A 23,445-nucleotide genomic window follows, 5' to 3' on the forward strand; every position below is an offset into this window, starting at 1 on the left:
TTCACGTGGAAGCAAAATATGGAAAACAGCATAAAACTTGTATCGTTTACAATAAATCATGTTACTGAGCAGTGTTGACATGGTTTGTTAGTCAAAAAATTCAAGCTAACATTAAATGTCTCCTACCACCATATTATATTTGACTATACTTACATCCAAAGCCCAATTTAGCTTCTTCATCTCCAAGTAGAATTAAAAATGATCTCCGTTAAACACATCACCGAGCTGGTGTGTGGCGCTGCTCTGGCACAGGGAACTGAGGCTGTGGAAACACCTGTTAACAGCAGGAGACATTGGGTGGTAAGTTTGGCCTTTTAAGAGGATTTGTGAGTAATCAGAAAACAGCAGCAGTGAAAAGAACATTGACTTACCTTCAGTTGGTCTGATGTATCTTGGTCCACAGCAGTGAAATCATTACAGCTGGAAGTTTTCTAGAAATACAAACTGTAGACCAACTCTGAGTGGCACCTCAACCAGTAAATGTTGCTTCTTACACAGTATTAAGATCCAATATTGTTACTTCGGTTTCACATCAGACTCTGAATCCAGGAACAAGTATTTCTGCATGGCAGTGAAAGTGTTTCCTCCAGGGAAGGGGATGTTCACATCAAGCCGTCTTTTTGGATAACAACTTTTATTTCATTACAAACCTGGTTTACAGAAAAAGTCACGGAGCAACATCCAGAAAGTGCAAACCCACAGTCACTAATGCTTCAGTACAAATCTCCAAAGGTCCAGTGTAACAAATAATTAGAACAACAGCTAAAGTACAGTGAGTATTTACAGAATACATGTAGTAAATTTCGGGAGCGACGGTTTGTGGGTCGACCCCAGTGATCCAGTCATGTTCCCATAATGTCATCAGGAAACAAACTTTCAGAGCCTCTGAACCTCTAAGAGCCAATATGAAGCTGAATACAAAGACCAGGACTGACCTGCTCTGGAAGCTGTTGGAGTTCCCCAGCAGGGGGCAGCAGCATCACAACCAACCAACACAGCACAGAGCTGCAGCTGCACCATTTACTGTTGGAGAAGAGTTCAGCGTCTCCATCAACAGGTCGAGCCGCACGGTCAGTGCATAGCTCATTGACTTCTGTCTGTGCAACAGTCATCAACATGTCACTGTCCAGTGAAAACTGCTTCTCTTCCTTCCCACATATCGTTTTAGCTGATGCGAAGCTGACACTGAGCAGATATGCAGTTTTCACAGGACAGCGATGTTGCTGTGACACCAGGTGACAACTTTCAGTCCAGGGGAACAAAAACCAACACAACTTTCTGTTTTGTCTATCGGTGGAGGTTGTTCTTCAGAGTGGAGAGACTAGTTTACAGCTGAACACCTCAGCTACCACTGACAGACACCACTGCACAGTTTGCATGCCAACACTCCACAATGAGCATGCTGTCACAGGTCCCATGCACAGGGAGCAGAGCTCGACTGAGGAAAGAAAATCAGCAATAGAGAAACAAATGAAGCAGTCAGGGCATGAAAAAACAATGAGCCTAAAAACGATTGAAACCAAAACTTGCCTCAGACACTAATGGCTGTCCTGCAGAATAACTGCAGTGTAACAGTGGAGCTGTTTCTAACACAATGAACTTTAGCGTCCTGTTTGAACCATAAAGCAGGTCTCAGATGACCAACCTTTTTTTTTCTCCCTTATTCATAAAAAAGGAAGTTTTACTAAAGTAGGCACATCTGAAGAAATTTCTACAAGTTTGTGCTTTTGTATTGAAGTTACTAAATCACAGAACTAAATTGGAGTTTTTCTGAAAAACAAAAACGTTTAATGAACCATCACTGCTGTGAAGCTATTTCCCAGAAAGCTGAAAAAATATTTAATCTGCTCCATAATAAAAACTAGTACTGTGAGTTATTTGGTTCTCGATAGTTTCCAGAAACTAGTTTAGGGCCAAATACATACACATTTGGTGAAATACTAATTGTACCAGCAGGAAAATTGTACATCATTTCAGAAACTCCACATTAGCTCATCAGCCAACAGCACCAGCATGAACCCCAATCATAACAACATAAGAAGAAAAAGGAGAAAGAGAGGGATCAGAACTGCAGGAAGAACAGTCCACTGAGAAACACAACATGACCGTGTATATAACAAGAAGCAGCTGAACTCCAAGTACGGTCAAATCTACAGAATCAGCATAGGGAGTAGGGCGTCACAGTACACACCAACATCAGCATCCAAAGAGCACTGGGTAACAGAGCCAACATGGCTGCCACAGACCTGGTCAATTCTAAACTTCCTGAACCCAGTGGGCCGGATTAAGAGAGGGACTTCTAACAACACCCGTCTCTACTTTACATCACGTTGGGTGTGAACTTTTTTAGCTATATGGGAAGAACAGAAGTAAAACAGCAGGATTGCTGGGCCGCGTCTGTTGAACGGTCAGGTGTCTGACGAGGAGCCCTACGCAGTCATTTCGATGGTGTGTGGCTCTGAGTTTTCAGGCCTGGTAGAGTTAGCGCCCTCTGGCAGCGTGTTGGCAGTACTGCGGCTCCGGACGCCATCTGTGGATCCGACACTGGAGGCCGAGTGAGTCCTGGAGCGAACCAGCCGGGTCATACCAACTGTGGGCACTGGGGGTGACACAGACACGTAAGTGTGTGGTTAGTGGCAGAACAGTGTGACACGGGGACTGAGCAGATGAATTCAGATCTGATAAGGATGATTCTGGTGAGGGAGACATCATCACACATCAGAGCCTTTGTTGTGTGTCGAGAAAAAAAAATCTGCAGAGCCATTTTTAAGTCTTTGAAGACTTAAAAACAGACAGTGCTGCAAAAGGTGAATCAAAGGCATCAAACTCTGAACCAATGAGCCCAGGAAACTCATTGACCTGGACTGCCACCATATTGGAAGCTTTACAAGAATGAGCTGCAACTTAAAACGAGCTGCACATTCTATCTGTTTCCACTGGACTGCACCTGTTCCCAGAACTATGTCAGCACCCGTTCCGGTTCATGGGACTGCTGGTCAGCACCAGTCCCAGTTCATGGGACTGCATGTCAGCACCCGTCCCGGTTCCTGGGACTGTATGTCAGCATCTGATGTATTTTTATGAACTTGACATATTGCTCAGAGACATGACATATTAACTCATAGGGAAGTGATAACCTGGTTCAACAGGCAGGGGAAAATTTCGGCGGCATATTTGCAGATACCGATATGTCTGCAATAGGCTCATATCGGCCGATAAAATCGGCAAAACGATATATTGGTCGGGCTCTAATGGTTTTGACTTAACTGAAAGAATAACCAGGGATTAATACTTTGAGCCAAGTTTAAAAACGGTTTATTCCATTTAATGTCATCTGCCTCAACAAGTTCTGGTTTAAAGGAAAAACCAGAATCTAAAGACTGACAAGTCTTGGATCAAAGTCTTCAGCTGCTGCTGCAGTGGAAAAGGCTATTTTATTTGGATGGAAACAGATGTGGTGTTTTATCTTCACCAGTTTGTCACCAGTACTGTTTTTCCATCCAGTAGACTCGAGCAGCCTGTATTTCTAGTGTGAACGGTGCAGAAGTGTGGTAGCACGGATGTACCATAAGAGCTGGATACTGAATCACAAGATGGTTCCCATTCTTCCCACTCAAAGTTAATCACCTGGCACATATCAAATAAACCGGTTTTAAATTTGGCATTGTGGACTCCGCTGCACATGCTCATTAGTGTTTACTGTGCTGTCCCTGCGGTCTCTCTCAAAGTTTAAAAATACAAAGTGGGAACTGACTCAGTGTTCAGGCAGAGGAGCGGTTTTATGCCTTTACCTCTGAGGTCGAATGAGAAAAAACGTTTTTTGGCCTAGGAGGATTTTGGTTTTTTATAGTGGCACCATATCCAGCTGTCATATTACAGCCATGGTTGACATGCAGCGCAGCCTGCTTGTCACTTTCACTGCAGAGGGAAAATTGGCTGATCAACAGCATGCAGACACACGCAGATATGGAGAGGACTAATGACCACAGCAGAAAAATAACGACGGACATGGAGGGGGGTGAGGAGGGCTTTAAAACCCTGGTTGAAATCCTGATACCTGATTGGCTGCTCAGGTGGTTTAAGACAACATTAGGGACTGATGGAAACAGAGAGAGAAAGAAGAACAGAGAGGAAGGCGGGCAGGTTGACAAATAAGCAACAGCTTGTACAACACACACACACATTTAAACAGTCATTTGTGTGTTGAGGAAAACCAACAGCTTCATTCAACCACTGGAACCTGCTACTTCCAGTCAGTGAGAAGCTGCTGGAGACACACACCAAAACCTGAGAACAGTGTTTAGTTTTCACTAAGACTAAACTAAAAGCAAAAATACTTTCTACAGTGTGACTGTTACTACCACAAACTGAAATATCAGGGTAGTTGGGACGTAACAGGATCGTTCAGACATCAGGGTAGAAACACGAGAAAGACAAAGACAAACAGGAAGTTGTAAACATGCCCGATCCAAATAACATAATAATCTGATCTAGTACTGGTTAAAGGTTTTACTTAATAAAAAGGAATCAAATTGTAGTATCTTCATCAAACCATAGTATCTGCTCCTGTGTGGGGAAAAGGGATGTGTGTGCGTAAAAGCTCCAGAAACATGATACTTACTGTAGCCCATCCCCTGGACAAAGTACTTGAAGGCCTCTGCTAGTTTTCCAGGCTAAGGAAAGAAAAATACCACTTCAGTTTGGCAGATGTATAGAACTGCTCATGTGACAAATACTACAATACTACATCTGACTGGCTTTTTGCTTTTCCAGTTATTCTAGTGTGAACCTTCAGAACAGGTAGTACAGAAAGCGTTGCCCATGCAATCATCTGGGATCACGTGAACATCATATGTGAACAGAGGAACAGTAAATCTGTCACAGCACACAGGGGCCATGTCTGTATGGATCTAAAAATAACAAACTTATGATTTCTAATCCACAGCATGAGACAATAAGTGGATCAGACCCACCTGTACCACCTGAGGAAGTCCTCCACAGTCTGCCATCTAGTGGACAGACAAATGATAACAGGTGGTGAGAAAGAAAGAAGTGTTTTAAACTGTTTTCAGCTTATAATTGAATCATATTACACATGGTAAACAACATCAGCCCCAGACTCACTAACAGGTGCATCAAAACAACAGCTGCACTCTCAGTCAGGAAGTACAGACCCTCAACACAGACAGACAGATGAGAAGAGACAAGTGTGAGGAGACACCAGCAAAAGGACAGACAGGCAGACAGACTGGTACCTTCAGCAGGGTTGTCTTGGTGGGGTTCAGTCGGGAGTTGCACTCCACCTGCAGGGCAAAGCAGCACGCGCACGCACGCACGCACACACAGAGACATGTTTCATCACTTCAGAAGACATCACATTCATTTCCTGGATTACTACACAGTGCAGACACTCACCACAGCATCAACAGCAGGAGACGTGTCTCCAACCACCAGCAGAGCAGGACACCTGAGAGTGACTACCGTGTTTTCATTCAGACCAGGAACTGGCCGCTCCATCTGCAGCTCAGCGCGACTAACAGACACACAAACACACACAGAGACAAGAATAAGAATAAATAGGAATAATAACAGCAGCTGAAACAGAAATTTGTTCCCAATAGGTAAAAAACAAAATCCATAGTGCCCAAAATGTCCAGTGTGCAGTGTCCTACCTGTCGTAGCTGTTGTAGAACATGGCCAGGTTATCCTGCGGTATATCCTGAGAGATGTGCCGCCTGTATGTCTGGATGATCTCCTTGTTCTCTGTTAGCTCGTCCTATAAACACAGTTAGAGTTCAGCAGAGCTTTACTAAGTGTCAGAGTTGATCCTTATAAGCCAGTGTCAGTGTCTGTGTGTTCATCCTCACAGTGCTGAAGTGGTGTCCCATGATGATGTCGACCAGGTTGCTTGTCCATCCACTCAGCTACAGGAAACAGAAACATCTCAGTTTAATTAGATATTGCATTTACTGTGATTTTCAACTGGAATGTTAGCATGAGTTCATCTCAGGATATTGTCAGTGTACTGATTTCTCCATTACGTGTGTGTGTGTGTGTGCTTTACCTTGGAGGCAGCCCAGTCCACCCAGCCCTTGGCACAGGGGTCAATGTTGATCAGAACTAAACCTTCCACCAAACCAGGTTCATTCAGCTGAAACACAAAAGCTAGTGCCATCACCGTCACCATTACAATTTGTATCATTATCGTCATCCTCATTGTCACCATTATCATTATCATCATCACAGTGAGCTGTGGATTGATGGATTGTTTCTCAGTTGCTCCAGGATTCAGACCAACAACCCTGCGGTCACTGGCTGAACTCTGATTAGCAATCGATCAGGTGAAGTGATGAACTCACAGCCAGTTTGGTGAGGATGAAGGCGCCGGCTCCAACCCCAATACCAATCACGCTCTTCACCCTAATGAGAATAAATACATAAAATATTCTAATACCTGTATGCACACTCATATCCACACAATACCTATAATATGCACATAGACCTAATTAGTAAAAACTTATGCAGTAATGCTGTATAAACTAAGAATTAACCAAGTATCTGAAGTTCCTACTACAACATCCATCATGCACTTAGACGAGACAGCAGACTTACTGCAGCTGTGTGAGGACAGAGGGCAGCATCTCAGCCAGCTCATCCACGGTGGGGTACTGGTACCTGCACGTACACAAACACTGACTGTAAGTCTGCAGAACTCTGCCACATACGAAATCAGTCTCACAAGAGAAATGAGGAAAACAGAAGCCAAAAATTACAACACAGCTGATATTTACTGGTGACTGTCTCGTACACCAGCAAATCAAGTGAGCACCTGGGGAAAACTCTGTTGTGTGTCCCAGTGGAAAATGTGTGTTTATCCCAGCAGAGGTTGGTGAGGGTGTGGTGCTGTGTTGTTAGTGAGTTACCCAGTGGGGAATATGGGAGCGTTCTCCTGTTGTCCTGGAGCATCCACATGCAGAACTGAGAAATGCTGTGTGATCTCCTGCATGTCCTCGTAGTTAAAGAGGCTGTTAAAACAAGACTTATCTACACACACACACGCCACGTGTTTAGTCTTTGTTTCTTGTATGTTTCTGTCCAAACTGTACAATGAGTGTAGGTTTACTCACGGTTGAGTCCGATGTCATGGTAGGTGAGGATTGTGGGTCGGTTGCCCTTAGCAACTCCCCTCATGGTAACGTGCAGCACACCGTGGGCTGTCTCCACATCATGCTCCTGAACAAACAGACATCATGTTAGCATGGACAACAAACACTATATCACAAGCTCACAGGGGAGTAATTAACCTTCTGCCATGCTGTAAAGTAACACTCACAGGCCAGCCTCCATTCTAACAGGAGTACAGAGTAAAACATCAGTTAGCAGCTGCTAACTGGAAAACCAGCCAGCAAGCAGAAGCTTTAGTGTCTAAGGAATGTGCACAATAAGAACACAATGCACTTTTCTGGTCAAATGTGAACACACAAAATGTGGCAATTTCTATCTATAGGCGCTGTCAGATACTGGTGGCTGGAGATAAACATCTGGCATAGATAATTCCCCAGTTGGTGCCTTCAAACCATCACAGAACAGGAAGACAGAAGTTGAAAAAGCTCCCATGAAAGGTCAAAGAAAGAAAACATGATGGAGAAATGACATTTCTTTCTTCCATGCATAGCTTTTCCACCCTGATGTGATGTTTTCAATAAAGTGCAGGCTTCATGAGCTGCTGAGGGTAAACAAGGTGAACCAGTTATGTAGCTAACCAGGTAAACGGATAACTCCTGTAAGCTAGCAGCTGGCAAAGCACAACTCAGGAGAGCAGGCCAATGAACTGGCTAACTCACCACCCCAACTCCTAAAGAACAGGAGATCTGGTGCAAATCCAGAGAGACAGACATCCGGACACAGCCAATGAAGAGTTTCAGAGACAAAGAAAAGGACAGAAGGATCCACAAAGTAATGGAGCAAGCAAGAAAGAGAGAAAAGCAACAGAAAGATGTCAAAACAGAAGAGACACAGGTCAGCTATGGTGTCCTTTAGACCTCTGCTGAGTGCAAAGTGTGGGTGGTGTGATTGGATCAACAGGAATAATCGCTGCAGTCATTGGCCGACAGCTGATCATCTTAAGGCCTGAACAGCCAGTAACTTGGTGCCCTTTGTCCAGCTCCATTTTATTTAGGGCTTCAGTCTTTCCTCTGCTGCTTTCCTTCCATATTTCCTGTTCCTCCTCCACTTGTTCCATCCCACAGGAAAACCAAACTTCACAACCAGCTACAAAAATCTATAAAAACACTTATTTAATTACATCGGTCATGGTGCTTTTAATGAAAGCTTATCTCTCACAGTTCTGACTGTCAGGTGGTAATTTACTGAAATTAGTCTCCATTACTAGGAGATACAGATGGAAATCACGCTAAAGTCTGTGGCCTTCCGAGGACTTTTTTCAAATTGACTTTAAAAATAAAGAGTGTTGAAGTGAGCGTAAGCTCAGCAGGCAAAGAGTTCCATCGTTTAGGCAATGTTACCTCAGCAGACTTGTTAATTATTGTGTGTACAAGAAGAAGAAAGAAAATGGGGGAGGTTCAGGAGGATCGGAGCGGTGTGGTTTAATCTTTGGTCCTGTTAAAAGTGTATTCTGGATAAAGTGTAACCTCTCCTCTTGTGCTGAAAGTGCATAAGCAAAAATATATACATAAATAGATGAATAAAAAAAAAAAATAACTGCAGGAGTCTGATTTGCAGTGTCAAACACATGATTGAGCAGGTCAGAAACCAGGCTGGGAAAGATGGGAAATGTTCCATAACTGTGAAAAAGCAACAACTGTTGTTTGGTAACACTGAAGAATTTACCAACCATCTCTCTGAGGTGCCAACTACAAAACCCATCATGATTTATTTCAGTGGCATCAGGAATTTACTTCCTCTCCTTTGTATTGTGTTGCAGGACAGTGGACACTAAAAGACACACACCACGCAAAGTGTTTTGTAAATGTAGCACTGTCCAAATGTGTATTTGCAGATTCTTTATTCAAAGAAGTGTCGTATGGATGCAGGCGTGCCAGACCTGGACTCAGTGTCCCAGCTCACTGCCAGATGGGGATGTGTGATTCAGAGGCAGAGCTGTGACGCTGTGCTCTAATTTAAAATAACTCATTGATGCAACCTGACCTGCTGGACTGACGTTAATCAGTTCAACTCATCAATATCTGACTATACTTGCTGTGCTGAACTAACTCAACTGTCCGATTCCTGTTTTCCCAAAGTCAGAAGACTATTCCTTTCCTCCAACGCTGCATCAAGCTGCTCTAATTCACACACGTTTGAAATACCAAATAATGTCCATAAAAATTGGAATTATGATGAAAAGACTGAAGGTGTCAGTGCTGAACATACCTGACAGTCAAAGTCCTGGAGATTTCTCCCATTCTGAAGAGACACACAAATTCTTTAGTCATTTAATTATCACAGATAATGTTAATCAGTGTCAAGGTCTGCTTTGGTTTTGTTATCTTAACCTATTCTGCAGCTGGTCAGCTACAGGTCAGTATGACTTTCTGAGTGAAAAGCGCATTATTTCCCACCCTCACCTGCCCTGTCAGGAGAGGTTTGATCTCCGTCAGCTGGACGTCATGAAGCTCTTCCATCATCGGGTCGCTTTACTGCCAGTCGACTTTATAAGACCCGCCTTCTAGACAGACACATGAAAGAAAACACACACAGAACACAGCCAGCCTGCATCAGTCATTTAAGCTGTTAAATTATCACAGGACAGCGTGTGTGTTATGATATGGTTTACATGTTTACTGTACATCATCTTACAGGTTGCAGCTAATGATAGTGTGGTCCATTTATTTAAAGGCACGGTTACAGCCATAAAGCATAAGCAAAATGCAGTCACAAGCTTTAAAAACATGTTTTCATTTCATTATTTTGGGTTACTGACAGTAACTTCATGGGCAAATGGTGCAATTTCATCCACTTAATTGTACAACAGAATGAAGTGTGAATAAACAGAATTAAAGTGATGAGATCTGAATATTCTCTGCAATGTGGTCTGTCGAACCATGTTATCCAACAGTGTGAATCTGATGGAAACAGCCAGTGATCTCTCATTGGCAGAAGGCCATCAGTTTTTTCTGTGTGTGTGTGTGGGCACACGGGTTGGGTAACAGTGTTTCAGAAGAACAGTTTGGATGGATGTCGAGTTTCCTGTGGGCTATCTGGCTTTGACCCAAACAGACAAGTGACAGTAACTCATATGAATCAAAGCTCCCACACACAGACCAAAAGGTGTACTCTTAGTTAAAAATGCTTAAATCCAAGTCCAACTGTGACAAACCATATTTGACTATTACTGCAATATGTTTCTGATGCCCTCTCAGAATAATCCTCCATGAATCCACCTAGAAATCAGAGGAAAAAGAGGCTGCAGAACCTGCTTTTCTTCAGTATCACAGTAATCAAGTGAAAACTGTCTGTAGATCCATGGTTGACTGCAGACAGCAGCTGATCACTGCTCATTCTGCTGCTGATAAATATAGGCTAAAACCCGAGAATTACAGCCCAGCACATCTGATGAGCTCTTGCTCTCCGGATGTTAACACTTGTTTCCAAATAAAAAAGCTTTTTCAAGTATCAAGCAAAGATGCCAAACGTTATTTGATTTTTGCTTCTCAAGCGTGACGATCTGCTACTTTTCGTCGTATAAGACCATTATAAAAAATCTTTTGGTCACAGTGGTGTCTGAGAAATTCTTAATGCCATGATTCCCTTTTCAAATGTTTCATATTCTAAACAATCAAGCCGTTATTAAAGAACACAATAAGCACGTTAATAAAAATAAGTGCGTGGTGTTTTGTTCCCACTATAACAGTACAACTGTTCAGACCTGACCTTTTTTTCCCTGTTATTTTTGTGAAAAAACTGATTTTGGCTTTTGCATTATGCAATTTGCTTTTCAACTTTCTTTTTGTAAGGCCGGTGTGCACTACTGCACCTGAGGGATTCATGCAATACAACCCTGTGAACTACAGTTGTTTGTCAATAACGTGATGCAGTTCTCACCTTGTACAAAACACAAACTGGACACAGGTTAAGCTTTGCACCTGAACACTGCAGCTTGCATAGAGACGAATGATAAAATCAGGGTGGTTGGAGGCTGTTTGGCTGGAGAGTAGCTGACCTGGTTCTCTGGCTTATTACAGACAGATGATGAAACGATTATCGGACAATAATCGATAGGGAAAGCTAGGGGGAGCCCTGCTCAAATCTGAGCTTCCCATGTCGAACCGAGTGTACCGATGCTATACGCCCACACACATACACACACACTCACACGCACGCACAAACAAACAACAAAGACCTCGGTATCTGCAGATGAGCTGATGTTACGGTTAAACGGGATGCTAGCTAATGCAGAATGTTAACAGTTAGCAACACACAGACCTTAGTGACACTCAGCCCCATGTCTGGACTCATGTCTCTGTGAGGACACTCACCGACATAATGCATGCCCTAACTAACCTCACTAACCTAACCCCAACCAATCTAAGCTCCACAGATAGTCCACCCCAGACCGTAAACAGCCTTTGGTTCCCTGACTGTGTCCTCACCCCTCGAGAATAACGTTAAAACTCCTAACTGGTCCTCGCAAACACACACACAGCGGGGACCAAACGCGCCATGGCCGCAGAGGACAGTCTCACACGATGCTTAACCAGCTCGTTAACGCTATTTACCGTTAGCACGCGCACGTTTAATTAATTAGCCTAAAACACGTCACCTGACCGCTAGCTGGCTAAGTAGCGTTAACAAGGTTAGTAGGAGTTGAAGCAGCTAACTAGTTAACGTTACTGAACCGAACTGATGTCACTAGTTAGTTAGCAACTCACCTTTAGCAGTTAGCTCCAGCAGCTAGGCGGGTTATGCCTTTTGTCCAACAGCTAACTATTTAACTAGTTAGCTGGTTAGTAACCGACGACCGTTGGAACGAGAACGTTGGTCGAGAGAGTCGTCACTGACTAAACTCCGCTGCACGCGGACGGCGAGGGGCGTGGCTACACCGACGTAAATACGCGGTCACATGGTCAAACACTGAAATCACAGGTGTTAGTGCATAGATGCTTACACATTAGATCGTGGCGGTATGCAAAGGATTAAATGGAAATTCACTTCACACCAGAGAGGATCTTTCATCTAGAGCAGGGTGACCAACGTTTGGTCCTTCAGGGTCACAGTCCACCTATCTCTATCCTGCTGATCACCTGCATCCTGTGTGCTGTCAGGGATAGTTGGAAAACCAGCAGGACAATGGCGTAGAGGAATATGGGGAATACGTTTAAATCAGGGGTGTCCAATCCTGGTCCTTGGGGGCCACTGTCCTGCTTGTTTTCCAACTATCCCTGCCCTACCCACTGCTGATTACCTGGACCGAGTGTGTTCAGCCAATCAGAAGCTTTCACTTTGTCTTCCCTCACTTCCACCCTCATCTGGACTGAACACACCAATCAGCAGAGGGTAGGGCAGGGATAGTTGGAAAACAAGCAGGACAGCGGCCCGTGGGAACCAGGGCTGGGCACCCTCGAATTTAAATAAAGCACAATTTAACTGAATTTGGAGAAAAACAACAAAAGAAATATAGATGAATAAATGTTGATATTAAACGCTAAAACATCTCATAGGGCTCATATTGGTTTTTATCTTTCTCAAACTGGTTTAGATGATTAAAATCTTTACTTTGTGCATTTGACTGCAATAAAGAGATGTCTCCTTTATGTTGTTACCATAGACCTTACCATAGTGGAAAGTCTGGCTCAGTTTACAGTTTCATGTCATTCTCTGCGCACAGCTCAGCAGCTCCAAACTGGCTTTTTACAAACTTTGTTTAAATTTGTTTACCTAATAAAACAAAACATAAAAGACAGTGACTGGCCGACACTGTCAAGGCTGAAAGAAAATCCATATTTAGTTATTTGCTCAATGGACCGTACTCTGTGTGTGCGTAGGAACTACTGAAACACACACACACACCCACACAGGACACGGGGAGTGTCCTGTGAACACAGTGTGACCATCTGTCTGACTAGATGTGGCCTAGCAATTGGACTATAGGATTTTGTAAATTACACAAAAATTCGGATGAATTTCTGCTTAAAGCACCAATGGATTGTACTCTGCTTTTCTGAATATGTTTTATTTTCAATTTCAGAACAAAAACCATCTTCAAGACTTCCAGAAATAAAAGCAAGTGATCATCTGGAGTAAAGAAGTTATTTCAGTTCAGATTTTTCTAGAATCGTTAAAGTATGTCCAGGATCATATGGAGCCCTGTCAGAACCAGACTACTCTGTGGAGTAATCCATAAACTACATGCATGCAGAATCTAACGATGACTCTTTAACTTGCAGATGAAGGGTTTATTTAACAAACATATCAGATCAAAACAAGAACTGAAATTAATTAAATATTTAAAATTTTAAAACCAAAGAAAACATGGCTGCACTGTGATCATACTATAAATTTAGTATTTCCAGACATTCTACAGTTACACATATATTTAGTGGTTGCAGGAAAACTGTAATAAGTTGTATCTTTGCATTTAGGAGAAAATAAATGCATTCAATCAAATGAATGGAATTTTGTATTCGGTATAATATGTTGAACCTGGCTATAGGACATGGGGGAAAATTAAAGAAGGTATGAACACAACAAAAATAATAAATAAAATACAAAATATTGATAATTCTTTTTATAAAACTCTAAAATTTATACAGAGTTTGGTTGGTAGTGGAACAACCTTTTCTGAGGGGGAATCTAGACTCATGTGACATCAAAATTTCTAAAAAGTCCTGAAAACAGGTTTTACACAAGATGTCCTGAATGAGACACATGTGTGTCCCACAGGAACTGGGATTTTAGTATTTTAATCCAAGTTAAACAGAGCAGGAAAACAAAAAGTGTGAAAACTTGATGTGCGTCAACATGTAATCACACAAACTAAACTGGGCTGCAGGCTGGAAATATTGAAACTGATGAAACAGATGAAAACAGGAATTGAAACGATAAGGGCCACATAGTTAGCAAATAATGTGCAGAGAAAAAAGTCAAAATATTTTGAGGAAAAAGTCATTTTAAGATATTACAAGAGAAAATTTGGAATAATCCGAGTTAGATTCTGAGTTGTAATTGTTGTAATATGAGAAACAATTATTGCTCTTTTTTTTCTGGTAATATTTGGACTTCTTCCTACAAATCTCTAGTTTCCCCTGATACACCAGTTGAGAATCATTACCAATGCGTCTATCAAAATAAATCTGCAGCTTTATACAGTTAGCTTCTCATACAAGTGTATAAAACATTCCTTTAGACATATTTACACTTTAAAATAGTTTCTGTGTCACAACAGGTTGGTTAACAGGTTGGTTTGGTTAACTTTACTGAAAACTGCAGATTAGACTGTTACACCGTCAAACTGACGCAGCCCATGTGTGACGAATGATCTTTTGGTTTAAATGTGTTAATCACTGAAGTGAAACGGTACAACAGCATTTTAGGATCCAGCTGTTTGCTGAAGAAGCTGTGTGTCTTAATAGGAAGCCAGGAAGGAAGCCTTTTTTTTTTTTTTTTTTTACATTATTTTCTTACATACCTGTTACATTTGTCTTTGTAAAGTCAAAGACTTTGTAGAAAAAAAAAGTTTGTATTTGTGAAAAGTCTAGAATCTAAAAAAGTCGAAGAATTCAGCTGAAACCTGAAAACTACGTACGTATTACCTTGAAACAGGTGCTACTCAAGAGGAAAAAGCTGATCGCTGTAATGTCTTTTAGTTGATACATATTTTACATGTGTTTACATTTTCTCCACACTCTGCTGTCTGGTCATCTGAAACTGACTTTCAGACAAAACCAAAATGGAAACTGATATAGTTTCAAGATAACTGCAGAATCAAACCCGAAGCTTGTTCTTCTACCAAACAGGAATCTGCTTTAAGCTCGTGTTTTATCTTGTGTTTGTGCAACTGCGTCGTAAATGCTGTCATCTGCCATCATCTGGATTCAGGCAGCAAACTGACTGTGTCTAACTGAAAGAATTATAGTCTTTTATCAGAAAGGTGGAATCTTATCTTCAGCTAAAACTTGGATGGACGCCTCCTGCTGGACAGGGCAGTGCCTGTTACAGCAGCTGCTACAAAATCCATTTAGAGTTAATGCACATATGATCTTTTTTTACTCTTTAAAAGGTGAAATAATGTGAATCCCTGAAAGAAAATGCTACAGGAGGATAAATGGACTAGTACAGAGAATAGAACTGGAACATAAATGGTCACCAAATATTTCAAGGAGACAGACAAAAGAATTTGGCTGCTCTGACCAGCCCTTAACCCCCTTCAGTTTTTAGTTAAATATGAATTGTAGAGTTTTAGTACCATCACAAAATCTCTGCTTGGATCAAATTAATGAACTGTCACTGTGGAATTTTCACTAAATCCTGGTGTGTTCAAAAATCCCTTGTGTTTGGAAGCATTGATGTTTTGAAGGAGTTGCACAGCAGGAACTTCGTCAGCTTACAAATGAGAACGTATAAGAATCAGTCTAAACTCAGTTTTTGTCTGATGCCACTGTGTGGTGTTGACCCAAGCACACAGCAACTGATCAAAAACCAGATCTGAACAAATGAATCAACATCCAAACCTGTCGCCACCATAAACAGCGTGGAGTCCTCCTGCAGGAACACTTAATAATTGAAATCATCCCCTTTGTGCAGTTCCCTACTGTCCACCGGGGGGCGCAGTTTCTCTCAACCTCTCCCCAGACTCAGCTGTGATCTGTGGCTCGTTCTCCACAAATCGTGTTAACTCTACCGCTCAGTACATCTGTCTGTTCGCTTTAAATAAGCAGCAGTGACTGGCAGGGTCAAAGGTCAGCCGGCTGAGACTGAGGAGCGGAAAGTATCAGCGGCAGACTGACAGGCGCCTCACGGTGCACAGGTCACATAGCAGCCGCCTGATTCTCTGTTTCAGCTGTGGGAGGCGGGACAAAGGGTCGGGAGGCTCGAGCTCGCCCGAGTGGTCCAACCAGGACTCTAACACTGAGATAGAGAGTAAAAACACACATGGCCAGAGTGTCAGGAAACGCATTTTACAACGAACTACATCCATTTTCACCAATCACACTGAGCAGCAATTAAGTATAGTGCAGATTTTTAAATCTGACTTCCCACATAAACAGATGAGATGATGGATTGAAGCATAATAAATGAACAGGAAGCCAAAGTGAGAAGATCCTCCCTTCTCATGGCAGTTTCCAGTTTGATGACTTCAAACTAGGAACACAAGCTCTAATGTGTCTCCCATTTATTAAGGTCCAGCCAACACACACACATTGACCAGAAACATCCTCAGGTAGATGAAACAAGCCTATAATGTTAGCTAGCCATTAGCACATTAGCAATATGTTGTTGGTGACCGTTTGTTTGTGGGGACTCAGGTGCAGTTGCTGGTTTTCAGGCTAAAACTAAATCAAAGGTGTGTGTGTGTGTGTGTGTGTGTGTGTGTGTGTGTGTGCGTTACCATCCAGCTCTCGCTCTATCAGGTCCATCCTAGTGCTGATCTGCTGGTGAAGAGACTCGACGTGCTCCAACAGGTTCAGCTGACACTCGGCCACAGATGCTGGGCGTGGCTCAGGTGTGTGTGTCTGAGCATGTTCCTCGCTGCCTGTGTGTGTGTGCTCTTCCATTTTCAAGCCTTTGTCGCCGTGTGTGTCTGAGTGTGTCACTGTGTTTCTGCTGTCGTCTTTTGTGGTGTCGGGCTCTTGTTTGATGACGTCTTCAGGCTTCATGTCCTGCAAAGACACACAAGCAGATTTCCAGTGTTAGTGAAGACAGGTTGTGTACAGGCTGTGTGTTCATGTTAACAGTTTCCTCGGTGAAGCTCTGTGCTCACACTCTCAGAGCACATGGAGGTAAAAATAGTCCCACATCTACCAGAATAAACTCAGAGCCTCAAACTGGTTTTTAGTGGTCTCATAGCAACAGCAGGAGCTGGTCTGGTGCTGGGGACATGCTTCTACTAAACGTCTGTCTCTGGCAACCAAGCTTGTTCTTTTTCCTCCATAACTACAGACTTCAACAGTACCTGACAGTATATTATCTGTATTCAAGTAAACAAGTGTGCTTGGACTTCAAAACCTACTGTATGTGTGTGTATGCATGTCTGTTTCCATGTGTTATGCAAATGTGAGGTGAAAAACTGATTTAAAAAAGATCACATGAGTTTTTACCTCCTGCTTCACTACAGCTGTCTGCCTTTCCTTCTCCTCTTTTTCCCATGATGCCCCGGGCTTCTGGTAGCAGTGCTCGCTGCTGACATAGCACACGGCAGACTCTCCTCTTGGGCTGGATGTCAGTTTTGGCCCGTCTTCTTGTCTCCACGGCAACCTCCACAGCTGCAGGTCGGGATGCGGTGGAGAGCTGTGGGCAGACGGACAAACGGACTGAATGGACGTCTCTTTTGGACGTACGCAGACATACCTGCCGTAACCGTACTTACTGTAACAGGCTGATTTTCAGCTGCAGCCCACTCATGACCTGACTCAGGCCGTGTGTGTGCGCAAGCAGATGGCTGGTGTGAGAGATCTTGGAGGCGTTGATCTCTGAGTAGTTCTCTTTCACACATGACAGGCCAAACATGTGACCGGATATCAGCAAATCAGGCTCTGACAGGAAGCGCTGGGCCCGCCTCCAACCTGAGCATGAGTTTTAAAATTAATCAGGAGAAAGGAATACACACGGAGTTTTTTTTTTTTCCATTCAGTTCAAAAGCAACAGTTTGTACTTATCAACATAATATGTAGAGGTTAAGTAGAACAAATCAGCTTTTCTAAACTAAAAGTTTAGATAAATTTTTCTTTAGCCCTTTTACGCTGCCCATCCAGAGCAGCAGTCTTCTACTCTGATCTCTATATAAAAAGCATCTGATTTCTTTAGGACGACCACAGCGCAGAATGCATTAGTGGATGTGACAGAAGAAGAGAAAGCTGAGCATTACCTGCAGTGTGTCTGCAATAGTAGCAGATGTAGTTGTGTGGGACGTTGTCTTCATATAAACCCATGCAGGTGCCATGCTGCCAGCATAGACACGACTCACACTACACACACACACACACAAACAGGAAGGATTAAAATCTCCAGATAATTGTAACGAGAAATGACGAGCTGCAGTTGTATCTGTAAAACTTCTTGCGTACAGTTGAGTGTGGTGTGTTTTACCTGGATCATGAAGTCGTTCTCCTCGTCCACCTCGCACACACACCTCACCACCTCACACTCCTCTGTCTCCATAGCAACAGGCCAACTGGACGTGTCCTCGCCGCTCTCGGCCGTTAGTGTTGACCAATCGCTGCCGTCATCGACTGAAAAAGTGGAGAGGCGCTGAGGTCAGAAACCAGCTGTTCTTTACATTCATCACATGTACCAATAGTGAACATTAACTGGGTCAATAAATCACAGGTACCACAGCAGAAAATGAAAACTTCAGTCTGTGTGTGGGTCAAACAGAAAAGAGAAAAGAATGGAGCCTGGAGAACCATGATTGTAATGATACGTGGGAGCAGCAGACTAAAACTACCAAAAGTTGTATTTATTGTTAATTTAACTGGAGGGGAAACTAATGAAACTAATGAAATTGCTCTTTGTCACATTATAGCAGACAAACTCATGGCTCAGCACACAGCCTTCTTTAAAATATATCACATATACTTAACACCGGACAACTGGGCTGCAAAGGTCAATAAAACAGACTTTATGAAAAAACCCTGCATTCCTGTATTCTAACATAAGAGCGACATGTTCAGAGTTTCTGTGTTGTGCGTCATGTGAGGTCCCACCTTGTGTGTGTGCACTGTGGTGTCCGGTCGGCAGCTGCAGAGTGACTGGGGGTCTGTCTGAGTTCTCATCGTCGCTACTGCAGATCCCTGATGAGAACAAACAGTGCAGTCAGTACTGACACTGAAACTACTGCTCACACAGTGATGCATCAGCTGAGCTTGTTATTCAAATATGATTGGTGATTAATCAGAACATGGATTTAAAAATTTTTTTATCCAGCCCGGCTGGCTGAAGGGTGTGGCTGTAACAACTGTGCACCGACTCACCTGACTGACTTTTCTTCTTCTTCTTCTTTTTCTTCTTCTTCAGTTTGACTCTCAGAAAGTTCCTCCTCTCTTTCCTGTCTTGGCCCCCCGTTTTCTCTCTCCCTCCGTCCTTCTTCCCCTCTATGTGTGGACAGGTAGGTGAGGTAGTCAGCAACACACTGCTGTCTGATGAGCTCAGTTCAGTCTCCTGTGTGTTTGTGCAGGTGCAGACCTACCTGTTCCCACAGTGCTGTGCTCTCTGTCATCACGGTGACCGGCGCTGTTCTGGTTCTCGTTCTTCCTGTCTGACATGAAGTTGCCTCCTTCAGAAGACGATCGCTTCCTCCTACAACAACCGCAGTCAGGTGTTAAACACAACCTCCCTCCTGGTCCTGCTCTGGAATTTGAGACGCAAGCCTACCTCTGTCCTTCCAGCTCGCCGCTGTGCTCGTCCAGCTGCTGGTCCGAGTGGTAGTACTTGATGTGGTAGTGCAGCAGACTCGCCTTCCTGAATGATTTGGTGCAACCTGCCGCAGGACACTTGAAGGGGTTGTGATCCAGCTCGATGGAAAGGATGGGAGGAGGCTGGTTCTTTATCACCCTGTACACTGAGAGAAAACTGGAAAGAGTGACTTTCTGAAATGGTGTGTGATGAGTCTGTAGCAGCTGAAAAGTTAGCCGTGCACAGCTGGCAAAATTAGTGGTGTAGTTTTTGTGTTGGTTGGTTCAAACTGTTTTACACTCGTTATTATTTACACAATAATGCAGCACGAAAATCCATATCTGTTTCTCTATGTTTGCGTTGTTGTGATGCATTAAGCTTTGTACAGTGTGTAGTTCATTCACTTACATGGTTCTCGGCTGAATTTGTGTGTGGTGGGCAGGTGGGCCTGACGCTCCAACAGGACGTCTGAGAGAGAGAGAGAGAGAGAGAGAGAGAGAGAAGGATAAAGACATGAAAGAGAAAGAAAGAGGCTAAAGTTAAAGTTATACACTAACCGGAAACGCTGCTAATATTATATTGGCCTGAATATAAGACAAGTTTTATTTTGTTGTTCTGAATTTATGATGATTTATTTGTCATTTAGCACCAAATCAGTGTCTCACTAAGAAAATACATGTAAAATCAAAAATCAGATATTTTACCAAGGAAAAAGATTCTATTTGTTTTCAATAGTCTCATGATGTGAATCATGCTCTTCACTCTGAACACAACGTTATCATCAGAGCTGTCCTGTATTCAGGCCAGTAATCAGCAGTCTCTAAAATACACTGGTGTTTACTTCTGTCGATGTGGGCGGGGCTAGGAGGAGCTGGCTGGGTGGACTCAGCGGTGACATAATCATTCTGAGCTCCACTGCTTCCACCTGGAAGACAAGAACCGAATAAGCAGTGATCCTACTTACTGGCCCTCTGCTTATAAATCCATTTTCCAGTAATCCAGTTTCTGATTACACTGATTCTGAAAATGATGATGAACATGTAACCCACTAGTGTCTGCTTTCTTCTTCGCTGGTGTCTGTGAGGATGGAGCTTCTGCCTTCCTCTTCCTCTCCTCCTCCCCCTCCACAGCTCCCTCCTTCTCATCTGATGCCACTTTCTCCTGCACTTCCTCTTCCTTCTTCTCCTCTTGCTGTCTTTCTACACCATCCTCCTCCTCACTCTCCCCTTCCTCCCATCCTTCGCTGCCCACAGCACTTTTCTCAGATCTGGACTTCTGGTTACACACACACACACACACACACACACACACACATATAAAAATAGAAATTATAATGAAAGAAGCTGCAACTGCTGAAGCTGATGTGGTGGTGTGTAGTGTTTCTTTTCTTACTTTCTGAAAGGGTTTGACCTTGGTGGGCTTCACAGTCCGAACCACGCCATCATAGAAGCGCACTGTGTAGGAATCTGACACACGCAGACACACACACACACTTGATCAAGTTTCTTGAACATTTCCTCCAGCTCAGTAAGGCCTGTTCCACTAATGACCAGTCTAACAACGTATCTTGCTGTGCTCTGACTGACAAACACTAATGTACAGCAACATGAGAGCAGGGGTTAAACTGAGCCTCACCGTCTTTGTTGACCCGGAGAATTTTGGCCGGGTAGAAACGACAGTCTGTCCAACAGGCCAGAACCTTGGTACCGGAAACAAACATCTGACGCAGACAGACAGAAAGAAGAAATGTGTTCGACAAGGAAAACAGAGAAGAGCAGTAAAGAGCTGTGGAAATGATATTTTTGTGAAAACTTACACATGCAACTTAATATAATCTGTTTCACCTGAACATGTCAATCAGTTTTAAGAGCTGTCAAACTGATATTTCAGACATTTTAAGGCCTGAAATGTGGGGGATTGGATTTTCAAATTTTTAAACCCTGTTGTCTGTCCCCCACTGACCAGGATGTATGAAACAACACATGCAGTGAGTATGTTGTACCGGTTGTGAGCGCATTGGGTGCAGACCCCGCCTCCTTAGACTGACTCGCTCCAGCGGCCGCAGGTACGGCGAGTTCCAATGAAACCATTCATCGTGTCGGCGACTCCACTGGCGGTAGTGGATCAGAACTCGTTCTTTGTCGTAGTCGATTTTTTCAATTGTAGCTGCGTACCTGACAGGAAAACAACATAATGCAGGGCAAGATTTTGAAAAAAAAAAATTAAAATTGGTTTAAATTTTTAATGTTAGGACATAAATTTCATTAACATCATGACCACTAGAGATACATCTGAAAAATTATTTTTTGTATTCTTTTGAGTGTTTTGTCGTCCAGACCAGTTCTTGTGGCGGTCTCGGGCCTCCAGTTGCGCTCCAACCTCGAAAGTGATTCCTGACCTGTCTGGAGCAGTCTTCATCTGCAGGAACACAGACAAAAATCTGGTCCAGTAAAATCAATGGAAACACTGCAGTTCTAAAGGTCGCATGTCTGATATGACTGTGCCTGAATTTGACAGTGTGGGAAAATTAACTTTTCTGCTTGTTTAGGTGTTTTTATCCAAGTTTCATCATGGAGCTTCAATGCTGAGGAATACCCTGAAGATTAAACTTTTTAATATTGTCTGAGTGGTACAGAGCTACATGTTTTTATCCTTTGACAACATTAAAATATAATAAAAACATGAAAAAAACACGATAAAACTTATTTTAGTGAGGGTCAGGGTTACGTCTACTGTACGTGACGTGATGACAACATAACGTTACGACGCTAACGTCTCGGCGATACATAACGGGTGCAAACGACAAACTTAAGAGTTTAATTTATTCACATACTTCCACCAAAAATGAGTTTATGAGTTCCCATATAGAGTTGTGAAAGATTCGACGTTGGCTTTAATAGGTCAAATATCAAGCAAAATCAATCAATCTTTAATCCACGAAACTCTGCCTTTGACATTTCTGTGTTTGCTGGGTTAGCCTCCTCTGCCGAAAAAGCCGATTGGCCCACAACCCGCCGAGGACACCTATTCAGACTTCTCATTGGGCACCTCTGCTGTCAGTCAAACAGGAGTCCCGCCCTAGGGAGCTGCTGAGATATTTGACAGAGGCTAACGTGCTAACGATACCTGTGTTAGCTAAAGTACAGCGAGCTGTTATGTACAATGAAACGCAAACTGATCTTTACGGTGACACGTCCGTGAAACAAACGCGTGGCGCACACTACACAACCAAGTGTTAAACAGACTTATATGTCCTCTCTATTGACTGTTAATAGATAAGCTAACAGAGCTAACTGTTAGCCTCCGCTGAGGTTAACCAGCTCGGTGTAACAGTGACAGCTGCAAACAGATAAAAGTTAATGTCGGCCAGTGAACTGTCATGTACAGGGAGAGATGCATGAACCCACCTGCGTTGCTCAGACATACTGAGACAGGTAAAATGCGAAAATAAGACTCAACAAGCTTGTTTACCTCTCGCGCTACTTCTGCACCGCATTCCTCATTCTGTGAAAGCTGAAGAGCGCATGCGCCGAGGCAGAACTAGAGCTGGTTAAGTGCTTATCTGTAAATACAATTACAGTTCATATGCACGTGTTTGTTTGTCAACAAACACGTTTAAATACTTACACGTATATAGATATATATATATATATCACATCAATGAAACAGACATAAAACTGTGAAATCAGTAATAACAGGGTTTATACTCAACATAATAATATGATGTAGAATAATGCACATACTTATGTTTGGGTTTATTAAAAATATATTTTTTTATTGTTGTATTTTCATTATGGAATAATATGATGATTGTTTTGCTTGGTTTGTAAAAATTCTGACACTAGTTAGAAATACCATTCTAAATGCTCTGTTTTA

The 23,445-nt window shown here is 42.9% G+C and overlaps 2 protein-coding genes across 4 annotated transcripts; both read right to left on the reverse strand.

Annotated features, from left to right (window-relative positions):
• Positions 1-617: 617 nt before the first annotated feature.
• LOC113145108 (protein NDRG3-like) lies at positions 618-12,044 on the reverse strand. Of its 2 annotated transcripts, none has more exons than XM_026331489.1 (15): positions 11,892-12,044; positions 9,588-9,685; positions 9,394-9,426; positions 7,128-7,233; positions 6,924-7,044; positions 6,613-6,675; positions 6,360-6,420; positions 6,065-6,151; positions 5,868-5,924; positions 5,673-5,776; positions 5,416-5,533; positions 5,256-5,303; positions 4,974-5,009; positions 4,622-4,673; positions 618-2,599 (listed from the first exon to the last, which is right to left on the reverse strand). In XM_026331489.1, exons 2-15 carry the CDS (start codon positions 9,645-9,647, stop codon positions 2,430-2,432), a joined length of 1,116 nt encoding a protein of 371 aa, XP_026187274.1. In that variant the 5' UTR covers positions 9,648-9,685; positions 11,892-12,044; the 3' UTR covers positions 618-2,429. The 2 variants fall into 2 exon arrangements, with proteins under 2 accessions (XP_026187274.1, XP_026187273.1); XM_026331488.1 differs by having other exon boundaries at positions 9,588-9,688.
• Positions 12,045-13,394: 1,350 nt separating this feature from the next.
• LOC113146001 (PHD finger protein 20-like) lies at positions 13,395-23,082 on the reverse strand. 2 transcript variants are annotated; one of them, XM_026333186.1, is made up of 18 exons: positions 23,041-23,082; positions 21,908-21,987; positions 21,572-21,743; positions 21,205-21,289; positions 20,962-21,035; positions 20,619-20,844; positions 20,411-20,494; positions 19,978-20,037; positions 19,549-19,735; positions 19,364-19,473; positions 19,149-19,268; positions 18,882-18,968; positions 18,265-18,407; positions 18,044-18,143; positions 17,546-17,741; positions 17,277-17,466; positions 16,568-16,838; positions 13,395-16,086 (listed from the first exon to the last, which is right to left on the reverse strand). In XM_026333186.1, exons 2-18 carry the CDS (start codon positions 21,985-21,987, stop codon positions 15,950-15,952), a joined length of 2,322 nt encoding a protein of 773 aa, XP_026188971.1. In that variant the 5' UTR covers positions 23,041-23,082; the 3' UTR covers positions 13,395-15,949. The 2 variants fall into 2 exon arrangements, with proteins under 2 accessions (XP_026188971.1, XP_026188972.1); XM_026333187.1 differs by lacking the exon at positions 23,041-23,082 and adding an exon at positions 22,977-23,031.
• Between the last annotated feature and the right edge of the window lie 363 nt (positions 23,083-23,445).

The sequence above is a fragment of the Mastacembelus armatus genome, chromosome 7 (genome assembly GCF_900324485.2).
Source record: "Mastacembelus armatus chromosome 7, fMasArm1.2, whole genome shotgun sequence".
NCBI classification, from domain to species: domain Eukaryota; kingdom Metazoa; phylum Chordata; class Actinopteri; order Synbranchiformes; family Mastacembelidae; genus Mastacembelus; species Mastacembelus armatus.

Bases quoted from the DNA above. Each gene is read 5' to 3' on its own strand.
- LOC113145108 (XM_026331489.1), bottom strand. From the start codon at position 9,647: ATGATGGAAGAGCTTCATGACGTCCAGCTGACGGAGATCAAACCTCTC. The intron at 7,045-7,127 runs GTGAGTAAACCT...GTGTGTGTGTAG, and splicing joins CCATGACATCGGACTCAACC to ATAAGTCTTGTTTTAACAGC. The intron at 5,304-5,415 runs GTGAGTGTCTGC...TTTGCCCTGCAG, and splicing joins CTCCTGCTGTTGATGCTGTG to GTGGAGTGCAACTCCCGACT.
- LOC113146001 (XM_026333186.1), bottom strand. From the start codon at position 21,987: ATGAAGACTGCTCCAGACAGGTCAGGAATCACTTTCGAGGTTGGAGCG. The intron at 20,038-20,410 runs GTAAACACCAGT...TCTCTCTCTCAG, and splicing joins CCCCGCCCACATCGACAGAA to ACGTCCTGTTGGAGCGTCAG. The intron at 19,474-19,548 runs GTAGGCTTGCGT...CGGTTGTTGTAG, and splicing joins GGCGAGCTGGAAGGACAGAG to GAGGAAGCGATCGTCTTCTG.